The 21,075-nt window shown below is 56.5% G+C and overlaps 1 protein-coding gene across 3 annotated transcripts in view; it reads right to left on the bottom strand.

The window, feature by feature from the left end:
* The window catches only part of PSD2 (pleckstrin and Sec7 domain containing 2), an 81,016-nt gene that overhangs the window by 38,789 nt on the left and 21,152 nt on the right, over window positions 1–21,075 (bottom strand). Inside the window, exons 2-8 of one of the 3 annotated variants that reach the window (XM_068165645.1) lie at window positions 19,933–20,036; window positions 18,009–18,587; window positions 9,662–10,150; window positions 8,978–9,085; window positions 7,236–7,430; window positions 2,201–2,281; window positions 1,560–1,672 (exon numbers count right to left, since the gene is read on the bottom strand). In XM_068165645.1, coding sequence (XP_068021746.1) covers window positions 1,560–1,672; window positions 2,201–2,281; window positions 7,236–7,430; window positions 8,978–9,085; window positions 9,662–10,150; window positions 18,009–18,526 — 1,504 coding nt within the window. In that variant the 5' untranslated portion in view covers window positions 18,527–18,587; window positions 19,933–20,036. Of the gene's footprint in view, window positions 1–1,559; window positions 1,673–2,200; window positions 2,282–7,235; window positions 7,431–8,977; window positions 9,090–9,661; window positions 10,151–18,008; window positions 18,588–19,932; window positions 20,037–21,075 lie in introns of those variants that run through there. The other 2 variants (XM_068165646.1, XM_068165647.1) reach the window with 2 other exon arrangements.

Genomic DNA, 21,075 nt, shown 5'->3' with positions numbered 1-21,075 from the left:
GGAACATTTCCAGTTACAGCAGGGTGCTCAGAGCTCCATCAAGTTTGACCATGAATGTCTGCAGGGATGGCGCCTCAACCACCTCCCTGGGCAGCCTGTGCCAGTGTCTCCCCACCCTCAATGTGCAGAACTTCCTCCTGATATCCAACCTAACTGCCCTGCTTCAGTTTCAAACCATTGCCCCTTGGCCCATCCCCACAGAACAGTCCCTGCCCAACCTCTCTGTAGCCCCCTTCAGATACTGAAATGCAGCTCTAAGGTCTCCCTGGAGTCTTCTCTTCTCCAGGCTGCACAGCGCCAACTCTCCCAGCCTGTACCCACAGCAGAGGTTCTCCAGCCCTCTGACCATCCTCATGGCCTCTGAAGTTGCCCCAGCAGGCCCACGTAATTCAAAGAGGAGTCCTCTTTTCCTTTGAGCTTCACACCCTCCTGAAGCAATCAGCAGGGCATTGGCTCTGAAGCAGGTTTGCTGATGGCTTCCCCAAGTCTGGGCTTTGTGCTGGGTCTTCCTCCACCTCCATGCTGTGCCAATGCCACTGTGCAATGGCTCAGACACCCTGACAGGCAGACCAGGTTTGCTCAAGCTGATCACAGGCACCTCAGGGCTTAGTCCTGAGGTCTTCAGCTATCATTCTGGGGCAGCCTGTGGGCTCTGGAGCTGTTCTTCAAACATTACTGCTCAAATAGTGGACAGTGTGTGGTCCATGGGACAGCAATGTGCCCTGGTGGCCAAGGCGGCCAATGGGATCCTGGGGTTCATTAAGAAGAGTGTGGCCAGCAGGTCCAGGGAGGGTCTTTTCTCCCTCTACTCAGCCTTTGGGAGACCACATCTGGAGGATTGTGCCCAGTTCTGGGCTCCTCATTCAAAAGGGACAGGGAACTGCTGGAGGGAGTCCATCAGAGGCTATGAGGATGCTGAAGGAACATCTGTATGAGGAGGAAAGGCTGAGAGCCCTGGAGCCGTTGTGCCTGGAGAAGAGAAGGATGAGAGGGGATCTGATCATTGTCTGTAAATACCTGAGGGCTGGGTGCCCAGAAGAAGGTGCCAGGCTCTTTGCAGTGGTGAACTGTGATAGGACAAGGGGCAAAGGACACAAACTGGAATTCAGGAAGGTGCTGAAGCCTTGGAGCAGGCTCTCCAGAGAGGTGGTGGATGCAATGGTTTGAAACTGGAGCAGGGCAGGGTTAGGTTGGACATCAGGAGGAAGTTCTGCACAGTGAGGGTGGGGAGACACTGGCACAGGCTGCCCAGGGAGGTGGTGGGGGCTCTATCCCTGGAGATATTCGGCATGAGGCTTGATGTGTCCCTGAGCAACCTGCTCTAGCTGGAGGTGTCCCTGCCGATTGCAGGGGGGTTGGAGAAGACGACCCTTGAAGGTCTTCCAACCCACTGCACTCTACGATTCTGTGACCCTGATCCGCTCTCAGTGGTCCACAGAGCACTCAGCGTCCCCAGGCCCTCCCAGGGCAGGGACAAGGATCCCAGAGGAGGCCCAGTGGGTGCTGGTGTGCAGTTTGGCTTGGCAGCAGGGTGCGAGGCAGGGGTCCCAGCAGGGTACCTTGGGAGGTGCTCTCGGCAGGGTTGCAGAGGCAGAAGCGCCGCGAGAAGTGGATGAGGACGCGCTCCCGCTCCTGCGTCTCGCCCATCAGTGGGAAGGCTTTCAGGAATGTCCTGTGAACAGAAAGGAGGGTGCCAGGGATCAGCCTGCTGGGCAGCAGCCCTGCCAAGGAGGCAGATGGAAGGGGGATCCTCAGAGCAGCTCGGAAGGTCTCTGTCCTCCCCTGGCCTGCTCACCCCCGGGCCCCCGCAGGAGCGATGCAAAGGCTGTCTGTGGAGCTGGCTCCCAGATGATCAGGGACTCCTGCTGGCCACTGGGACCTGCCCTGATGGCACCAGGATGGGTCGTTCCATCCCAGGGGAAGAAGGTGCTCCCACTTGCTCTGGTTTCACAGGGGCTGGGGCTCCTGGGAAGGCTGCTTTCCGACAGAGGGAAGCAGACTGCGGGCAAGTGTGGCAGTGCCTTGTGCCAAACCTGACAACAAAGCGGGAATGAAAAGTTGCCTGGAGTCCCCCCTAGTCCCTGCTAGCACATGGGCAGGCTCCATGGCTTCAGGAGGCCTGGAGGAAGGACCCCCCCCCCCATGCTGCTCCACTCTGTCCAGCCCCGGCCCCAGAGGGCAGTGCCAGAGCCCAGCTCACCTGAGTGCTCTGTCAAGGGTCAGGCCACTGAAGTCAAAGAAGCTGAGATACTCTTCTGCTACCAACTTGCTAAATTCATTACTGCAATTAAAGAGGCAGTGGTCAGCCCTTGCAGCAGGGAAGAGGACACTGTCTACAAGAGCAACAGCAGACTTCTGCCTCCTAGCCAACCCAGCTCCCAGAGAGACCCTTCAGAGGTGATCCCAGAGCCAGGGGGACTTCCTCCTAGCTTAAAATACTGCTGGAAAGCCTCCAAAGGGTCCTAACATGCCCACAGCCTAGCACTGAAGCTGTCACCCCTAGGCACCTGAGAAGGAGAGATGCCTGCTCCTGCTGTACCATCCTGCTGCTAGTCAAGGAGTGTTTCCTCCCAAATCAGCCAGGAGAAGAAGGCCTTGAGGATGTCCTGAGCTCACCAGGCAGCTTCTCTCTTGCCCAGTACTCTGCCACTGCTGGTGTCCCCTCTGCTGCTGCAATATTCCTGCTCTCCATTCCATATTGGCTCCCATCCCACCCTCCCACCACAGCCCTTGCTGACATCGGGTGGCTGCCACTGGGAACTGAACAGGAGAGCTCAGCTGACCTTCTGGCCCTGCTCATCTCTCAGTGCTTCTCCAGAAACCATTGCCCTGTCATCTTCTTGAAGGTTGGTGCACCTGTTACAGGAAGGATCTGGAAGTGCTGGAAGGTGTCCAGAGAAGGGCCACAAGGATGAGCAGAGGGCTGGAGCTGCTCTGCTGTGAGGACAGGCTGAGGGAGTTGGGGTTGTGCAGTCTGGAGAGGAGAAGGCTCTGAGACCTTCTTGTGGCCTTCCAGGATCTAGAGGGGGCTCCAAGAAATCTGGGGAAGGACTTTTTAGGGTGTCAGGGAGTGATAGGACAGGGGGGGGTGGAGCAAAACTAGAAGTGAGTAGATTGAGATTGGATGTGAGGAAGAAGTTGTTCCCCATGAGGGTGGTGAGAGCCTGGCACAGGTTGCCCAGGGAGGTGGTGGCAGCCTCATCCCTGGAGGTGTTTGCAGCCAGGCTGGATGTGGCTGTGAGCAACCTGCTGTAGTGTGAGGTGTTCCTGCCCATGGCAGGGGGGTTGGGACTGGCTGAGCCTTGTGGTCCCTTCCAACCCTGACAATTCTCTGATTCTAAGGATGCTTGGAGATGCGTTGTCTTCACAGCCAGAGTGGGTGCTGCCCAGTGCCTCTGCCTGCACAGCTCAGGTGGGGGAAGTGCAAGAACAGTCAAGGCACTCTGGCAAGAAATGGAGATGACCTTGACCTGCTCAGCCCTTTCCTTCTGCCCCCCACAGGACAACAATGCTGCTGAGCACTGCAGGGCCAGCTCTGTGCCAGGACATGTCACAGGCAGAGCTCCTGCAGCACTGGGTCACCCTCTGCTGGGGCTGGCTGCTGTAAAGCCTCTGCAGTGGATGCTGTTTGGGAGCAGGACACACAGGAGAAGCAGGCAGAGCAGGGTGAGTGGGAGCTCCCTTCACCCCAACCCTCCCAACAGGGCAGCCCAGGAAAGCCTTGCTGCCTGTCACCCAACTCACTGTGTCTTGATGAAGGCCAGGAGTCCACAGGGCATGTGTGACCCCCAGGACACGTGGTCTGTGCCAATCACTGTGAGGCCAACAGTCCACAGCCTGGATGCCCATCATGCCCTCCTCAGTGCCCATCATGCCTTCCTGGGTGCCCATCATGCCTTCCTCAGTGCCCATCATGCCTTTCTGGGTGCCCATCATGCCTTCCTGCGTGCATCACTTGGTCCATCTCTGCCTGGAAATGCTGCAGGCAGGGCCAGCCAGCTGTGCTGATGGCAGCGGTCAGTGCTACAGAACGCCTGAAGGCAGCCAGCCTCCAGGAAGCTCAAACTCCTCTGCCTAGCAGAGGCCCAGCAGCAGTGATGGGAGCCTTCATCCTGAGCTCTAGAGCTCAGGGTGTTGCTAAGTGGTAAATCCATTCAAATATCTTTTCTATGCCTGCTCATTGCATTTCCTATTCCTAGATTGTAGTTTGCTTGCAAACAGAGCTTCATTCACTTCCCAAACCTCCTGAGCTAGTCTGGTGCTTTATTCTGGGGGGGTCATTCTCCAAAGTCGTGTTGGGGTGATTCCTAAACCCCAGCACATGTGTCCACTGGGAACTGAGAGAGACAGAACAAGATTCCTGTGATTTCAGATCCAGAACCACAAACAGAGTTTGAATACAGCAAGAGTGGGGGTGGGAACTTGCTCCACCCCAGTGCCCCAAGGCAGAGTGGGTAACAGCCCACAGGAAACTTTCCTAATAAGCAGCACAGAGCCTTTTCCACACAAAGAGAGAAAACTCTTGTTGGGGGGGGGGGGTGGGGAGGACAGCTGGGATGTCTCAGCCATACAGACCTCCAGGGACTGCATCACCACAGGCTCATCAGGGCTCTTTTCCCTTCTCCTCTCCCTGCTCCCTTCCTGATGCAGACTGCTGCTGGCAAGCTGGTTTTTAGCTGCATCACTCGGGTCTGGTATGGGGGGTAGGGATGTGTGGGTGGGGGATGGGTTGAGGCCTGGCTTGGGGAAAGTTTTGTGAAGGTTCTGGCCTAGTGAGATCTTCGTAAAGCCCAGAGTGGAGAGAACTGGGCTGAGGCTGAATATGACCTGGTGCATTATGCATGGGTTTGTGCTGCTGTACTTCATTGTGAGCAGGATTGCCATTGAAATCTCCAATCCTTCCCAGTCCTCTGTGGAGTGGTTTCTTTTACTTCTTTGGGGAGGGGTTAATAAAGAGCTTCTGTCTCCTCCCTAAACTGTGACAGCTCTCCAGATTCAAAGCTATCCAAACTCAAAGAGGCCCCAGATTGAACCAGTCACTCTGCTATGGGATAAGTTATGCAGCACAGCCACTCCTGCCCTCACTCCAGGGCCAGGCTCTCTGCTCTGGCCTGTCTGCTTGGTATAAAATGACGATTATGTTAAATACAAGCAGGTTGCAGTGTGTGTTCATTAAGCTTCTTCCTCCCTTTGCCTCCTTCCCCACGTCACAGTTCCTTGTCTGACAATGAGGAATGTCTTTGGGTTTGGGCTGGCTTTGGGGGTGGGGTGTCTTGAGAAAATTCCCTATGTTAAAATGAGCTAAAAAGCTTGAAAAGGAGATTTTGCTTTCTGCACAACCCTCCCAGCCATCCCTCCTCCTACCTGGGGCTGACCTGAGAGTATCACTTGAATTTGCCCTGCTCCCACCACTGTAGGCTGGCTTCACATTGTCTTAAATGAGCAAGCCTGACTTAAATCACACTTATCCTCATCCTTCCTCCTTCCCTGCCCTACAAATCCATCTGCTGGGCCCATCAGCCTGAAGGTCCATGAGCCTGAGGCTCTGTTGAGGCCTTGTGCTGGGAGCTGCTTTCCATGCCAAACCCCTCCCCAGCTATCAAAGCAAAAGTTTCCTTGCAAAGACTCTGCTGGCTCCCAAATGAGTCACCAAGCAACTTTCCAAGGTGTGAGGACTGCAGGTAGGAGTGAGGCCTCCAGGTAGGAGTGAGGGTTGCAGGACCTAGCAAAGGAACACAGATGCAGCACCAGAACCACTGCTTCAAACTTCTCCCCACTTGCTTTGCAGGAAATCAGGAGGATGTTAGAGCTAAGGCAGCAGCAACCAGCCATGCACCTGCTGCAAGACTCACAGCTCAAGAGCACTGGGATGTTGCCAGGTGACACAGAGAGGCTCTCTAAGAGATCACTTGTGGTCTCCTTCAGTCCCAGGACTAAGAGAGCAGTCACAGCCCACCCAGGGACTTGGTGAGGGACAGCTGTGCTCTGCTGGTCTGGGCAGCAGGGAGACATTTCAAGGACAGAAAAAATACCCCAGCAAGACAGGTTGTATCTGGTCCAGGAGAAGGGTGGAGGGAGTTTGGTGTCCTCACACCCACTGGCAGCCTAAAATAAGCTGTCAGTGCTGCACTCATTCCTGCTGCTCTGCCTCAGAAATCTCAGGAGCTCTCCCCCCCTCCGGAACCAACATTTTCCCTTTTGCCTTACCTAGGGAAATCTCCCAGCTGAGGGACTGGGACCTCTGGCACCTACCTGGCTTTTCATCACTCCCTTATTGCTATCTATGCAGACTGGGTCAGCAGGCACTGCAGCAAGAACAGTTTGAGGTGCAGACAGGAAAAGCCTAGAGAGTGGCAGGAAGACAGTGTTGATCCAGGTCTGGATCCCAAACCCTTCAGGTGTTGCTGGGCCCTTAACACATGCTGGAAGCTCTTGGTTCTGTGGGCAGCAGCTTGTGGCAGTTAATGCCCAATACATGCAGGCAACTTAGAATCACAGAATGGTCTTGGTGGGAAGGGACCTCCAAAGGGCATCCAGTCCAAGCCCCCTGCAAGGACATCCTCCACTGGATCCAGAGCCCTGTCCAGCCTCACCTGGAATAGCTCCAGGGTTAGGGCCCCAACCACCTCCCTGGGCAACCTGTTGAAGTGCTCCAGCAGCCTCCTGGTGCAGAACTTGTTCCTCACATCCAATCTCAATCTGCTCTGCTCTAGTTTGAAGCCAGTGTCCCTGGTCTTGTCCCTGCAGGCCTTTGGGAACAGTCCTTCTGCAGCCTTCTTGCAGCCCCTTCAGGTACTGGCAGGCTGCTCTGAGGTCTCCTTGGAGCCTTCTCTTCTCCAGGCTGAACACCCCCAGCTCCCTCAGCCTGTCCTCACAGCAGAGGTGTTCCAGACCCCTAGTCATTTTCATGTCCCTCCTTTGGCCTCTCTCCATCAGGTCCCTGTCCTTCCTGTGCTGAGGGCTCCAGAGCTGGATGTAGTACTCCAGGCCTTTGCAGACTCATAGGGTTCAGATTTCTGGGGCCCTGGACCAGTTTCCAACAGAAGCCTCTCCACCAGCCTCACCCCTCCCTGGCCAGCCCTCGCACCGGCAGGCTTCGCCCTTCCAGCCCTGGTGCCCCAGCACCACCCGAGCCTCTGCCCAGCGCAGCCGCAGGCCATCTGCAGCGCCAGCCATGGGGCAGGGTGGGGCGGGGCAGGGCAGGGCAGGGCGGGGCGGGCCGCAGCCCCACTCACTTCTTGCCGAGCTGCCGCGCCACGTCGCAGCGCTTGAAGCCCTCCAGGCGGTAGAGGCGCCTGGCCAGCCTCTTGGCGGCCTCCCCGTCCGCGCGGCACCCGTTGGCGAGCTGCTCCGTGCTGCCCCGGTCCAGCTGCTCCATGCTGCCCATGTCGGAGTCCAAGTCGGACAGAGTCTCCTTCAGGCTGGCCTCACTGTGCACAAACCAGAGAGTCAGCGAGCCCTGCGGCCTGGCCTCGCCGCACGCTTGCACTCAGAGAGGGGCAGGTGCTGGAAAGGACCTCCAGGGATCAGCCAGCCCAACCCCCTGCCACAGCAGGAGCACCTATGGCAGGGCACAGAGGAATGTGTCCAGGTGGGGCTTCAAGGTCTCCAGAGAAGGAGACTCCACAGCCTCTCTGGGCAGCCTGCTCCAGGGCTCCAGCAGCCTCACACCAAAGAAGTTTCTCCTCATACTGAGGAGGAACCTCCTGGGTTCCAGTTTGTGTCCACCACAGGGCACCACCGAACAGAGCCTGGGCCTTCACCCTTCAGAGAGTTACAAACATCACAAAGATCCCCTCTGAGGCTGCTCTTCTCCAGGCCAAAGAGCCCCAGATCCCATGACAAACAACACCACATCTGGAAACTGCAGGTTGGCCAAACCTTGTCCCAGGGCAGGTGGGATGGAACAGTTACATTTATTGTCACATTTCTAGCAGAAGATAAAGGGAAGGTGACTTCCCCTGGGACAAGGAGGACACAGCCATGAGAAGCAGGCAGCCCCAACACCTTTCAAAGCTTCCTTTCTCTCCACTGCTATGGAGAGGGACACCAAGGTCCTTCAGAGCTGTGGACATTCAGGAACCCCTGGGGACAATGGCAATGCTGTGCAGTTCAGATTATTTGCTGAGGATGAGAAACTGCACTTCCTGGTATCCCTGTGGCACCTCCTCTGCTCCAGCTTGCCCCCAGTGCCCCTTGTGCTGTCCTTGGCCATCCCTGAGCAGAGCCTGGCTCCAGCCCTGTACATCTTGATCCCCAGCAATGAGGGCAGCCCCCAGGCTCCTCTGCTCCAAGCTCCAAGCCCCAGCTCCCTCACCCTGGCCTCACAGGGAGATCTTCCACTGCCTGCAGCAGTTTTGGGGCTCTGGGATGGACTCTATCAAGCAGTTCCCTGAGCCTAGAACTGGACCCAATATTCCAGCTGTGGCCTCAGCAGGGCAGAATAGAGGGGAAGGAGAACCTCTCTGACCTATTTGCCATACCCTTCTGATCCACCCAAGGATGCCCTTGGCCTTCTTGGTCCCAAGGTCACCTTGGTAGCTCAGGGGCATCCCTCTGTCCACCAGGACCTCTAGGTCCCTCTCCTCTGCACTGTTCTCCAACAGGTCAGTCCCCAACTTATCCTGCTCCATGGGGCTGTTCTCCCCCACATGCCAGACTCTCCCCTTGCCCTCGTTGGATTTCATTCCATTTCTCCCTGCCCAGCTCTGCAGCCTGCCCAGGTCCCACTGAATGGCAGCAGAGCCTGAGGGCTTTCACCACTTGCACAAATTGTGCCAGTGAGCCTGGCACCAGCCCTGCTGTCATGGGCAACATGCTGAGCAGCCCCACTGATACCACGCAGGGGGTTGTTCCCCTTTGTTTTCTTGCCCAAGGCCACTTGTGGCACCTACTGACAGCCCTGTGAGTTGTGTGGCTGACTGAAGATCTGGCTGCTAGATGGCTCCAGCTTTCCCATGGCCTGGTTGCTCATTACCTGGCTTCTCCATGCAAGGAAGTGCCCTGCAGATGGCCTCCTGCCTCCCAGGGATGATGGCTTGGCTCTGAGTTCATCCAGAAGATGAGGTCTCTGCTGATCTCCTCACTGCCTGCAGAAGAACCTTTGGGGAGGCCTCTACAGGGGCAATCAGTCCTAAGTGACCCTGAGGTTCCCTTGCCCTTCAGAAATCATCTGGGAGGGTGCTGACTGCCTCCAACCTGCCAAGGGCTCTTGCAGATGGCAAGCAGACAAGGCAGTGGTTGACCCAGAGGAGCCCCAGCATTAGCTATGGGGAGGACAGGGTTTGTGAGCAGCACAAGGAGCAGTGATGCTCTCCAGAGCAGAGGTGAACAGCAGGGTCTGAGCTTTGGCTTGTCCTGGACTTGCAGAGCTCTTACAGGACCCTGCAGCTCACCTGCAGTTTGCGGTCCTGGCTTTGCAAACAGGGACAGGCCCACTGGGTGCTGGGTGGTTGAATGCTGTGAGGCTTCGGTCCCCTAAGCTCCAGGTAGGAAAGGTTCTCCTGTTGGTTTTTGGCCTCTCTGCCATGGCAGCACAGAATAGGGAGCACCAGGGTCCAAAAAGCAGCTCCCTCTCTCTCACGCCCTCTGAGCCTTGCTCCTGTACTGAGACCCCATAAGGCAGAGAGCCCTTGCCCAGGGAATTCCCATCCTGCCTTACCTGATGGAGTTAATGATCTTGGTAGCATCCTCCTCTGCCCCTTCCGTGTGGAATCCATTTGGGATACTCTTGAGGGACAAGCGGCTCAGCACGTTCTCCGACCTGCTGCTGGTGATCGAGTGCCTGAGAGGGCTCCCAAAGTCCCCCTCTGCTGACCTTGCTGCTGCCTGCTCTGGCTTCTCAGCAGCCATGTCGTGAAGGGCTTCTCTCTGCTGGGCCACCAGCTTCTGCTCCAGCAGCTCTGGGCTCTCCTTGACCCTTTGCTGGATGAGTGGGGTGAGTGGGGCCTCAAAGCTGACACAGCTGTCGGTCTCATCCGTCAGAGACAGGACATCCAGAGAGTCCAAGCTGCTGTAGTAGGTACCCTTCATAAGGTCAGACTCAACAATCTTCTCAAAGGTCGAGCTGAACCCATCCCTGATGTCCTTGAACTGAAAATGTTCCTTCTCATCCTCACTGTAGCTCAGGTTGGTCTCTCCAGAAGCAAACCTGCACCAAAAGGGCAGAGGACACCATCAAGGGCATTACTCCTGCTCTGCCCCACTTGGAGGTGGGAGAGAAGAGGCAGAAATGAATGCTGTGATTACAGGCCCTAGGGACCCTCCTGTGGTAGAACTTGCTTCATTCCCTCTTTGATTACAAGCTTCCAGAGCTGAAAAGGTCAGAGTTTTATGGTGGGAAGCCCCAGAGACACAGCCAACTCTTCCTTTGGTTACATCCCAGTAAAAAGCCTGACCTGAACTGGAGATGTTTGCAGATGATGCCTGCTGCTGGCTCCGCTGCCGGAATGGGTTTGATCTGCAGGTTCTCTCTCCCTTCAAGTGCTCCAATTATGGCTACCTCAAAAGCACAAAAGCCCTTCAGATCAAGGCCATTTCATCTAGCTTGGGATGTCAGCAGCAAATGGCCTTGAGCCCTTTTGTAGTGGAGACAAAGCAGGAGCTTTTAGGAGCAGCTCAAGGACTCTACCTTCAGCCTCTCTTCTTGGCTGTGGCACACCCCACAGATGGCCTTTCCACTGAGGGGGGGTTGTAGAGGGTGATGGGCACAGCCCCAGGCAGAGGAGGCTCCACACTTTGCCAGCCAGCCTGTGGGGTCCAGGCACAGCAGCACATCGTGAAAGACAAGGACCTGCAAGCCTGGCTCCCAGGGACACATGGAGCACAGGGTCACAGCATGGTGGGGGTTGGAAGGGACATCTGGGTGGAGACTCTCTTTGCACAAGGAGTGCCATGGAGCAGACAAGGGCTGCTGAGGAGACCCCCACTGGGCTTGTGAGAAACGAGCTCACTGCTACATTTTAAATACAAGCAGATTATCATAAAATAAAACCAAACCAGCGCTGAGCGCAGAGCAGGTAGGCTAGAGGCACACCATAACAACACGAGTGGAGCTTATATAGACGGCAAACACACATATTCATACCTCTCCCCAGCACCCTCCCACCCTTCTCCATCAGGGCTGGGACAAAACCTGCACTTTTGACTTGGCCAGTCTTCAGACATGTCAGCACCTCACCTTTCTCTCCCAATACACAAGGATGACACCCCACACAACACAGACCACAAAGATCAGCCCAAAGATCAAACAGAATCACAGAATCATAGAATCACCAAGGTTGGAAGAGACCTCAAAGATCTTCAAGTCCAACCTGTCACCACAGACCTCATGACTAAATCATGGCACCAAGTACCACGTCCAATCTCCTCTTGAACACCTCCAGGGATGGTGACTCCACCACCTCCCTGGGCAGCACATTCCAATGACGAATGACTCTCTCTGTGAAGAACTTTCTCCTCACCTCCAGCCTAAACCTCCCCTGGTGCAGCTTGAGACTGTGTCCTCTTGTTCTGGTGCGGGTGCCTGGGAGAAGAGAACAACCCCTTCCTGGCTACAACTCCCTTCAGGGAGTTGTAGAGAGCAAGAAGGTCTCCCCTGAGCCTCCCCTTCTCCAGGCTAAACAACCCCAGCTCCCTCAGCCTCTCCTCACAGGGCTTGTGCCCAAGGCCTCTCACCAGCTTTGTTGCCCTTCTCTGGACACGTTCAAGAGTCTCAATGTCCTTCTTAAACTGAGGGGCCCAGAACTGGACACAGGACTCAAGGTGTGGCCTAACCAGTGCACTGTACAGGGGCACAATGACCTCCCTGCTCCTGCTGGCCACACTGTTCCTGATGCAGGCCAGGATGCCAGGAACCTCCCGGTCCCCAGCAATTCCCCCTTGCGAAAGCCAAATACTACAATTTCTCACAGACTGCAGCAGGAAATGCTCCCCATGAGCACAGTCAGACACTGGAATTACCTCCCAAGGGCAGCAGTGGAGTCCCGAACTCTGGGTAGTTTGAGACTCAGCTTGGCAGGGTGCTGGGCCAGCTCACTCCAACTCCACCATCACCTAGAAAGGTTGGAGCAGAGGGTCCTTGGGGTCCCTCCCAAGCTGTGACCCTGTGATGCTCCAGGCCACATAACATCAGTCTCAGAATACATACAAAAAAAAGCAAAGGAAGAGGGAGTTTTGTCCTCCCAAGCAGCAGTGCCTCAGAGCCTGGCTGGCCAGTGGGCTGCTGCTGGGAAGTGCTGAGTTTGCAGCACTTTGGGTTTTTACCTTCACGCATTCAAAGGATCACAGAATCACTTGGTGGGAAAAGACCTCAAGCTCTTCCAGTCCAACCACAACCTAACACCTCCCTGTGTTCAACTCCTAGACCATGGCCCTGAGCTCCTCACCCCAAGGTCTTTTGCATACCCCCAGGGATGGGGACTCCATCACCTCACTGGGCAGCCTGGGGCAGTGCCTGAGAATCCTTGCTGGGATGAAATTTTTCCTCATATGTTGCTGGTTGGAACTGATGATCCCAGAGGCCTTTTCCAACCCAAAACACTCTGATTCTTTGATTCTGTGCCTGCTTTGTGCAGGGTTTCTACCTGGTGCTGTGTGACACAAGAGGACATTCTCTGGGCCAGGACTTCCTGGGAGGTCAAAGTTGGAAAAGGCCTCTGAGCTCATCCAGTCCAACCAGCAACCCAACCCCACCATGGACACCAAACCATGGCCCCAGGTGCCATGGCCACAGGGTTCTGGAACACCTCCAGGGATGGGGACTCCACCATCTCCACCCTAGGCAGCCTGTTCCACAATTTCAGGACATTTCCTCTCCTTCTATCACCTGAGACTAGGGAGCAGAACACAATCCTCACCTGGCTCTAGCCTCCTTTCAGGGAGCTGTAGAGAGCAATGAGGTCTCCCCTCAGCCTCTTCCTCTCCAGACTTCTCCAGTCACCTCAGAGATGTTGCTGTGCTGCTCACAGCAAGGCATGCAGAGCAGGGCAATGGTTATGAGCACAGCGGAACCCTGCTGGGGCTGTTTGCCCCTCACTGGCTAACTGGTTGCAGTGAGGTACAGCCCAGTTTGCTGTGCAGCCTGGGGACTCCTCTCAGAGAGGACCACCATGGAAATGAGGGCTTCCTGACCTGCAGGCTTTCTGCAAAGCTTTTCTGAGCCTTTGTTTGATGGGATATGACTCTCTCCACATCTGTATGATGCCATGGGAGGATGTGTGTGGGCAAAGTGAGCTGCATGAAGAAGTCTGAGCTTTATGCATGAGCTCATGGGCTGAAAGTAGAGAGCACCTCTCACTGGTGAAGCTCTCAGTGGGACTGCAGAACTGTGACCTCCCTGAGACCAGCAGCCGGTGCTGGACTGTTCTGGGAAGGTGAAAGGCCTCTAGGCAACACAGGCACAGGGATAGGCAAATGGGGCTTTGACTGACTGTACTGCAATGCCAATGGATGCCAGGGGGGCAGCTGGAAAGGGTAAAAGGGTAAAAGTGACTGCAAACAAGCCCAGAAGCTGGGCCTTTATCTGCTTGACTTCTGTCACAACCATTTCCTACCTGGTGAAGGCTCTGAAGCTCAAGTCTTGTAAAGAGTGGCTGAGGGATCTAGGGTTCTTTACTTTGCAGAAGAGGAGGCTGAGGGGAGACCTCACTGCTCTCTACAGCTCCCTGAGAGGAGGCTGGAGCCAGGTGAGGGTTGGTATCACATACAAGTGCCAGGACAAGAGGAAACAGCCTCAGGTTGTGCAAGGTCAGGCTTAGATTGGATATGAGGGAAAATTTCTTTACTGCAGAATGCTCAAGCCCTGACTCAGGCTGCCCAGGGAGGTGGTGGAGTCCTCACCCCTGGAGGAGTTTAAAAGCTGCCTGAATGTGGTGCTGAGGGCCATGGTTCAGTGGCAGTGGCTGAGCAGCGGTGGTGGATTGTGAGCTCTGGGTGAGTGTTGGACTGGATGATCTCAGAGGTCTCCTCAAGCTCAACAGTTCCCTGGCTCCATCACACATAAATGCATTAACTTCAGCAGGGCAGGCAGGATTTCTTTCTGCACCTCCATTATGGAGCTGATGACCTTGGGTGAGTCTTTGCCATTTGTTCAGTGGGAAGAGCAAGGCTCAACTCCTTTTGGTAAAGCATTTTAGGATCCAGGGGCAATATTTATCATACCAGCACCAAGGTGCCCAGTGATTTGTGCCCAGAAAGGGAGAGCTGAATGAGACAGAGACATCCCAGAGTCTCCTGTGTCCAGAATGGCCATGGTGGAAATAGCAACATAGGGAAGGCAGGGAGCCAAGGAAGCAGGGAAGGAAGAGAGCAGGGAAGGAAAGAAGCAGGGAGGGAAGGCAGAAGGGAAGGGAAGGCAGTGGGAAGGGAGGAAGCAGGGAAGGGAGGAAGCAGGGAAGGGAGGGAGCAGGGAGGGAAGGCAGCGGGGAGGGAAGGCAGCGGGGAGGGAAGGCAGAGGGAAGGGAGGAAGCAGGGAGGGAGGAAGCGGGGAGGGAAGGCAGCGGGGAGGGAGGGAAGGAAGCAGGGAGGGAGGGAAGGCATCAGGGAGGGAAGGCAGTGGGGAGGGAAGGGAGGAAGTGGGGAGGGAAGGAAGGCGGCAGGGAAGGAATGCAGCAGGGAAGGAAGGCGGCGGGGAGGAGGGAAGGGAGGAAGTGGGGAGGGAAGGGAGGAAGTGGGGAGGGAAGGCAGCAGGGAGGGAAGGCAGCGGGGAGGGAGGAAGGGGGGAGGGAGGAAGAGGGGAGGGAAGGAAGGCGGTGTGAGAGTCTAGTAAGTTTGTCTCTCTTGATGTGAGTCAACAAAGATAAACTGATAGCAGAGCCACTGGAAAGAAGGTGGAAAGAATCTTGTCCACCAATCCTGGATGCAAATCAGCTTGTGATTGCATCGTGATAACACGGGACTACAACAATGGACCCAAGGACCCAGCCATCACACCTTTAGGGCAAGATAATCTCCACCCATCAAGTACCCTGGGCAGGGTGATACAATGCGTTTTACCACCTGTTTCCTGAGGTGTAAGGAATGTGGGGAGCCTTGTCTGGATGGAGACAGGGTAGACAGAGATTCCCCCCCCCCCCCGCTCCAGCCAGGATCTTGCCCAAACACACAGCAATACACAGAACCTAAGGATTATTTCCTGCCACTGGAATTCCTGAGGGACAATATTGGAATACATACCTAAGGACTAAAAACTATATAAAAGACTGGAGCAACTACTGGTTTGTAGAGAGAAACAGAGGAGAAAAATGGGGAGAAAAGCAGAGATGAAGGAAAACACCGGAGACGGGCCAGGCCGCTGAGAAGAAAAAGCCGGGACAATGCTGCTCCGGAGAAAAGAAGCTGCCCGGAGGACCACAGCTCCAGCCAAAGCCTCAGCACCCTTTCTCTACAAACCCAGGCTGCCCAGAGGAGCCTCAGCACCGTTCCTGTATCAACCCAACATCTCCACAGAGGACCATAGCTGTTCTCCAGCAAAAGCCTCAGCACCGTTTCCCTACAAACCCAACATCTCCTGCAGCACCTTTCCTCCACAGACTTTAACTGTCTTGGGGGGGATGAGGGGTGTGGTAATATAATTCCTTTCCTCTTCTCCCCCTCTTCTCCCCCTCTTCTCCCTCTCCCTCTCTCTTTTCTCCCTCTCCCCTTCTTATGTCCACTTTATTTATGTAATAAATAGTCTAGCTGTTGATACTTTGGCCTCGTTTGTGCCTCTCATTTCACAACACGGGAATATTTAAAAGAACTGTGTCTCCAGACTGAGACAGCTAATGTCTCCGGACCTTGACAGGCGGCAGGGAAGGAAGGCAGCGGGGAGGGAAGGAAGGTGGCAGGGAAGGAAGGCAGCGGGGAGGGAAGGAAGGTGGCAGGGAAGGAAGGCAGCGGGGAGGGAAGGAAGGTGGCAGGGAAGGAAGGCAGCGGGGAGGGAAGCAGGGAAGCTCAGAGATGATGCAAGCTGACAGTGAGTTCCCGGTGCTTTGGTCCAGCTGTCAGCTTTGTTACTCCTGAGCCGCAGTGATCTGGGAGAGGCAGACAGTCAGCTCCAGCCAGCCAGGCCCAGCTCCATGCTATGTTTGGCTCAGCCACATGTTTCCATCATTTAGCCTAAAGATAGGTGGTCAAAGCACGAAAGAACAAACCCACAGTGAGCCAAGCTTATCCCTCAGCCCTTTCCCAGATTCCAGCTGTATCCCTGAAGTTTTCCAGCTGCTCTTCTGCCTGTGAATAATATGGTGTGGGACTTGTCCCTGGTGCATTCAGCTTCCCCAAAGACTTATTTGCTACCCAAGGGAATATGTTTAGAGCACCAGGACATGGCTGTGCGTGCAGAGCCCAGTCAGGTTGCAGCATCTCCAGATCCTCAGCCTGCCACTTCCACCACTCTGTGCCCTTCCAGTGGCTGTAGAAGCATTCACTGAGCACGCTTAGTTGCCTCCTGAACTCACCATCTGTCCAGGGAGCCACAAACCAAGCAAAGACAATTTCCTGGCAATCTGAGAGACCTGGGGACACCCAAGACCTGATTGCATAGCTTATGGGTCTTGTGGGACCTGCCTGGGGGTCAGCTCCTCTAACTGTGGACATCAGCTGCCTCCACTGGGTGCTCTTCCTCTTCAGTACCTTCTATTATGCTTCTTGAAACTGAATCACAAAATCCCAACATGGAGGGGGTTGGAAGGGACCTCTGGGGATCACCTGCTCCAACCCCTCTGCTAAAGCAATGATCACTCAGAGCAGGTTGCCCAGGATGCATTCCAGATGGGTTTGGAATCCCTTCAGAGAAGAAGACTCCACAATCCCTCTGGGAAGCCTGCCCCAATGCTCTGGCACTCTCAGAGTGATGCTCCTTCAGGTTCTAACAAAGGATCCTGCTCAACACCAGGAATGCAATGAATGAGAGACTCCCCTCAGCAGCCCACAGGCTGTGTGGCTTCCCAGCCCTGCTGCTGCTCCAGACTGCACCCAACCAACAGCACAGCCAGCAGCCTGCACTGCACCAAACCCAGGAGGTGACTCACAGGTCACTCTTGGCCATCCTGTCCCTTTCATACATTCTCCTCTCAGGAAGGCCATGCTCCTCTGTGACAACCTCTGCTGCTCTTCTCCAGCCCTCTCCTTCTGAGGTAGGGCAATAAGACACAGCAGCTCCTGGTGGCTGTGATAAAGACCTCTGGATGATTTCTGGTGGCATGGGAAAGCATCCACACTTCTCCCACAGGAATGGCTTGGGAAACTCCTCACCTCATCCCAGCTCTCAGCCATATTCCCTCAGCCCCCAGCCCGCAGAGCCCCAGGGAGGTCTGTGCAGAGGCAGAAGATCAGCTGTGGGCACCATACTGGTGTGAGTGTCCCAGCCTGGAGAGTACTCCCTTGAGGTCAGGCTGCCAGTGCAGAGGACAGAGATCAAGGATCATCACACGTGGTTTGTCTCAGGCACTTGAGAACAGGATGGCACAAGATATCTCTTGTGTCCTACCACTACCCCTGTGCCACCCAGGCACTGGTACCACCTGCCAGGTGTGGCAGGGCCTTGCCCTCTGGCTACAGAGCTGCAAGCTGCTGGCCCAGGGACTGCCAGAGCAAATCCTGCTGCCAGGGACATCCACAGTGCACTAGCCTCCCAGACAAGTCCAGCTCTCCACCATCCCCAGGCTGTCATATTTGTCTTGAGCTATCTCCAGTAACTGCTGTGAGTGCTGCAGATGAATCCCCAGCCTGCAAGTGGGACACCCCCAAAGTGAGCACACCCAGCACCCTGGAGAGCCCTAAAGGTTCTCCTTCGCTTCAGTGCCTCTGCGGCCAGAAGCTGCCTCTGCTCAGACCTTCTGCATTTGTGTCAGGCAAAAAAGTGGTGTGAGAAGCCCAGAGAGAAAAAGAGTGGAAAGCCAGAGGCATCCATGAGAGCAGCTGCAGCATTTTTAACTGATGAGTTACACATGGAGCAGAGTAACTCAAACCAGAGGGGCTTGAGGAACAACGCACAGAAAACAGCTCCAGAATGGGTTCTCACTCACCCAAGCGGCTCATCGGGCTCGTCAGCGCTCAGAGCTTCTGAGGATCCCAGGACGCTGTGCCACCGCTTCCTGCTGAGGGCCTGGCCGGGTGGCTCCGGGCTGGGGGACCTCCTCTCGGCCGGCTCCGTGCCGCCCGGGCTGGCCCCGCCGCCGTCGCGCTGCTCCAGCTCCACGTCCACGCCGTTCGCCAGCGCTGGCTCTTCCCCAGGGCTGCTCTCACTGCCGACGCCCGTCCCCAGTCCCTGCTCCCCCTGCCTCTCGCCCGGCTCCGTCAGCGCTGCCAGATGTTGCCCCCCCTGGCCCCCAGGCTCTCCGTCAGACTCCGGGGAGGGCTGAGCGCCGCGCCGGGGGCTGGCAGCGCCGCGCCGGGAGGTTGCTGTGCCGCTGGCAGGCTCTGCCGGCCGCCCGGGCTGCTCGTCCGCATCGCCGGAGGCCGGCGCCGTGGGCTGTGAGCCCGAGGAATGCAGGTCGCAGCCGTCGGCAGCAGCGGAGCTCGGGACGTGGCCGTTCTCGCTCATGTTCCTCTCGTCCCGGCGCTTGCGGGCTCCCTCCCAGCGCTCAGCTCAGGCTCGGTGCTTCCTAGGGACAGACAGAACCGCGTCAGGAGCGCCCCGACGGCCCGCAGCGAGGCGCCGGCAAGCGGAGAGCAGCTCGGAAGGGTGGTGGCTGGAAGCAGAGCATGGAAAATGCTTCCCCACCCCTCTCGACCCCTCGGTGTAAAAGCAAGAAAAGACCACCCCGGGGCTTGCTGCTTTTCCGAAGAGCTCAGCACGGTGACGCCTCGAGAGGACAGTCCTGCTGAACCATCAGGAGCCCACCTTGTCCTGCTGTTCCCATAACCCCAGCCTCAAGCACGGGGGTCCTAAGCTATTCAGGTCCCTGGTGCCCCAGCCGTGTCCAGCAGCTGCCTGGGGCTGGGGGCAGGGATGTGGCATGGCTGCTTGTGCCAGGCCAGCAGGAGCTGGGTGCAAGGTGTTGTTTGTAACACTTGTAAGCAGCTGTGATGGGCCAACCTGTGTGGCTGTCCCTGCTGACAGCACACCGGTGGAACACAGCTGCCAGTGGAACACATCTCTCCCCACAAGTGCTGCTGCAGGGTGTCTGTCATCAGCTGCCAGCCAGGAGTAGCAGAACAGGCTGCCCAGGGAGCTGAGGGAGCCCCCATCACTGGAGGTGGTCAAGAAACCTGTGGCTATGGCACTTGGGAATGTGGTTGGATGGCCCTGGTGGTCTTAGACTGACAGCTGGACTGCATGGTCTTTAGAGGTCTTTCCCAAACTTAATAGTACTATGATTCCATGAACATCCTCAGACATAGTCCAAGTGCCAGGTGCTGCACTTTGGCCACAACAACCCCATGCAGTGCTACAGGCTGGGGTCAGAGTGGCTGGAGAGCAGCCAGGCAGAAAGGGACCTGGGGGTACTGGTTGAGAGCAGCTGAACATGAGCCAGCAGTGTGCCCAGGTGGCCATGAAGGCCAATGGCATCGTGGCCTGCATCAGGAATAGTGTGGCCAGCAGGAGCTGGGAAGTCATTGTTTCCTCTTGTTGCATGTGAGAAGAGACCAAGCCCCACCTGGCTCCAGCCTCCTTTGAGGGAGCTGCAGAGAGCAATGAAGTCGCCCTTCAGCCTCCTCTAATAAACACTCCAGCTCCCTCAGCTGCTCCTCACAACACTTTGTGTTTAAGACCCTTCCCCAGCCTTTTTGCTGTTCTTTGGACACATTCCAGCCCTAGCCCCTCAGTGTCCTGCAGTCTCCTTCCTGGTGCTGATTCCCCTGCGCCTGGGCAAGGAGCCAGAGGTGGAATTGAACCCCAACCCCCTGGGGGCAGGATCCTCCTTGCTGCCCACGTCCTGCTGCCCTCCGCTGGGCGATGTGGTATGCCCTGCAGGGGCTGGGTGCGGGAGTGCGGTGCAGCGTTACCTGCTCTCCAGGAGCCTGCATCCCCTCCTTCACAGCTCCTGCCGCATCGCCGCCGGCCCCTGCGCTGCCGGCCTCTGTGCCGCCAGCCCCTGCGCGCTCCCCGCCTGCAACAACGCACCAGAGAAAGTCAGAGCCAGCACCGAGAGGGGAGCCCCACGCAGCTGTGCTGCTGCTCCCCGGGAGGCTGCCTCCCACTCCCACCCGTGCCCTGCTCCGTACCAGCACAGCTGCCCAGGGCAGGAGGGACCCTCGGGAAGAGCTTCTGGCTGCTCTATTTGTGAATACAGCAGAGCAGAGGCACCACGGGACTGTGGGGTTCCAGGGGAAACTTGAGGATGAGCACATTGAACGTCCAATGTCACCCACAAAATCCACAGAGGGACACAGCTGGACCTCCTCCAACAGTCCCCAGCAAAGCAGAAGCCAGGCCTGAGGTCCCTGTCAGCAGATCTGAACTCTCCAAGGCAGTGGTGAGGGCACATCCCCTGCAGAGCAGCAAGGATGCCCCTTCATGGGGTGACCCCAGGTGTGTGGTCACCACAGATGTGTCACCTCCAGGGAGCTGTCCCTGCAGCAGCCCAGGATTGCTGCAGAGCTGATGCAGACAGACACAGAGGGCTCCACTGCCTGTGTAGTCCCAGAGGTCACCTGGGCTCAGGTGCCACAGGTGCCACCAGCTTTCCAGTGGCTGCAGAGAGACCCTGGCAAATCTTGGCAGCAGATGTCTGTGCCAAGGCCCTGTGAAAGGCTCTGTGGACATTTTCTCTTAAGCTTACTCTTGCAAAGCCTTTGGCCTCTCTCTCGCCCACCTGCATCTCCCAGACAAGAGAAAGGCTTCTGGGATGCCACCACCTGAGCCTGCTGGGGCCCAGAATCCCACCTGCAGGAGCTGAAGGAGCAGATGTTGGTCAGTTAGAGTGCAGAAGGGCTCTGCAGAGGGACCTCGACCGACTGGACAGATGGGCAGAGGCCAATGGGATGGCATTCAACAAGTCCAAGTGCCAGGTGCTGCACTTTGGCCACAGCAATCCCATGCAGAGCTACAGGCTGGGGTCAGAGTGGCTGAGAGCTCCCAAACAGAGAGGGACCTGGGGGTGCTGATTGACAGCTGCCTAAACATGAGCCAGCAGTGTGCCCAGGTGG

Source organism: Melanerpes formicivorus, unplaced genomic scaffold (genome assembly GCF_026170545.1).
Source record: "Melanerpes formicivorus ecotype bairdi unplaced genomic scaffold, bMelFor1.0.p_v2 SCAF_91, whole genome shotgun sequence".
Taxonomy (NCBI): domain Eukaryota; kingdom Metazoa; phylum Chordata; class Aves; order Piciformes; family Picidae; genus Melanerpes; species Melanerpes formicivorus.
This window is presented reverse-complemented; position numbering and strand designations above follow the sequence as displayed.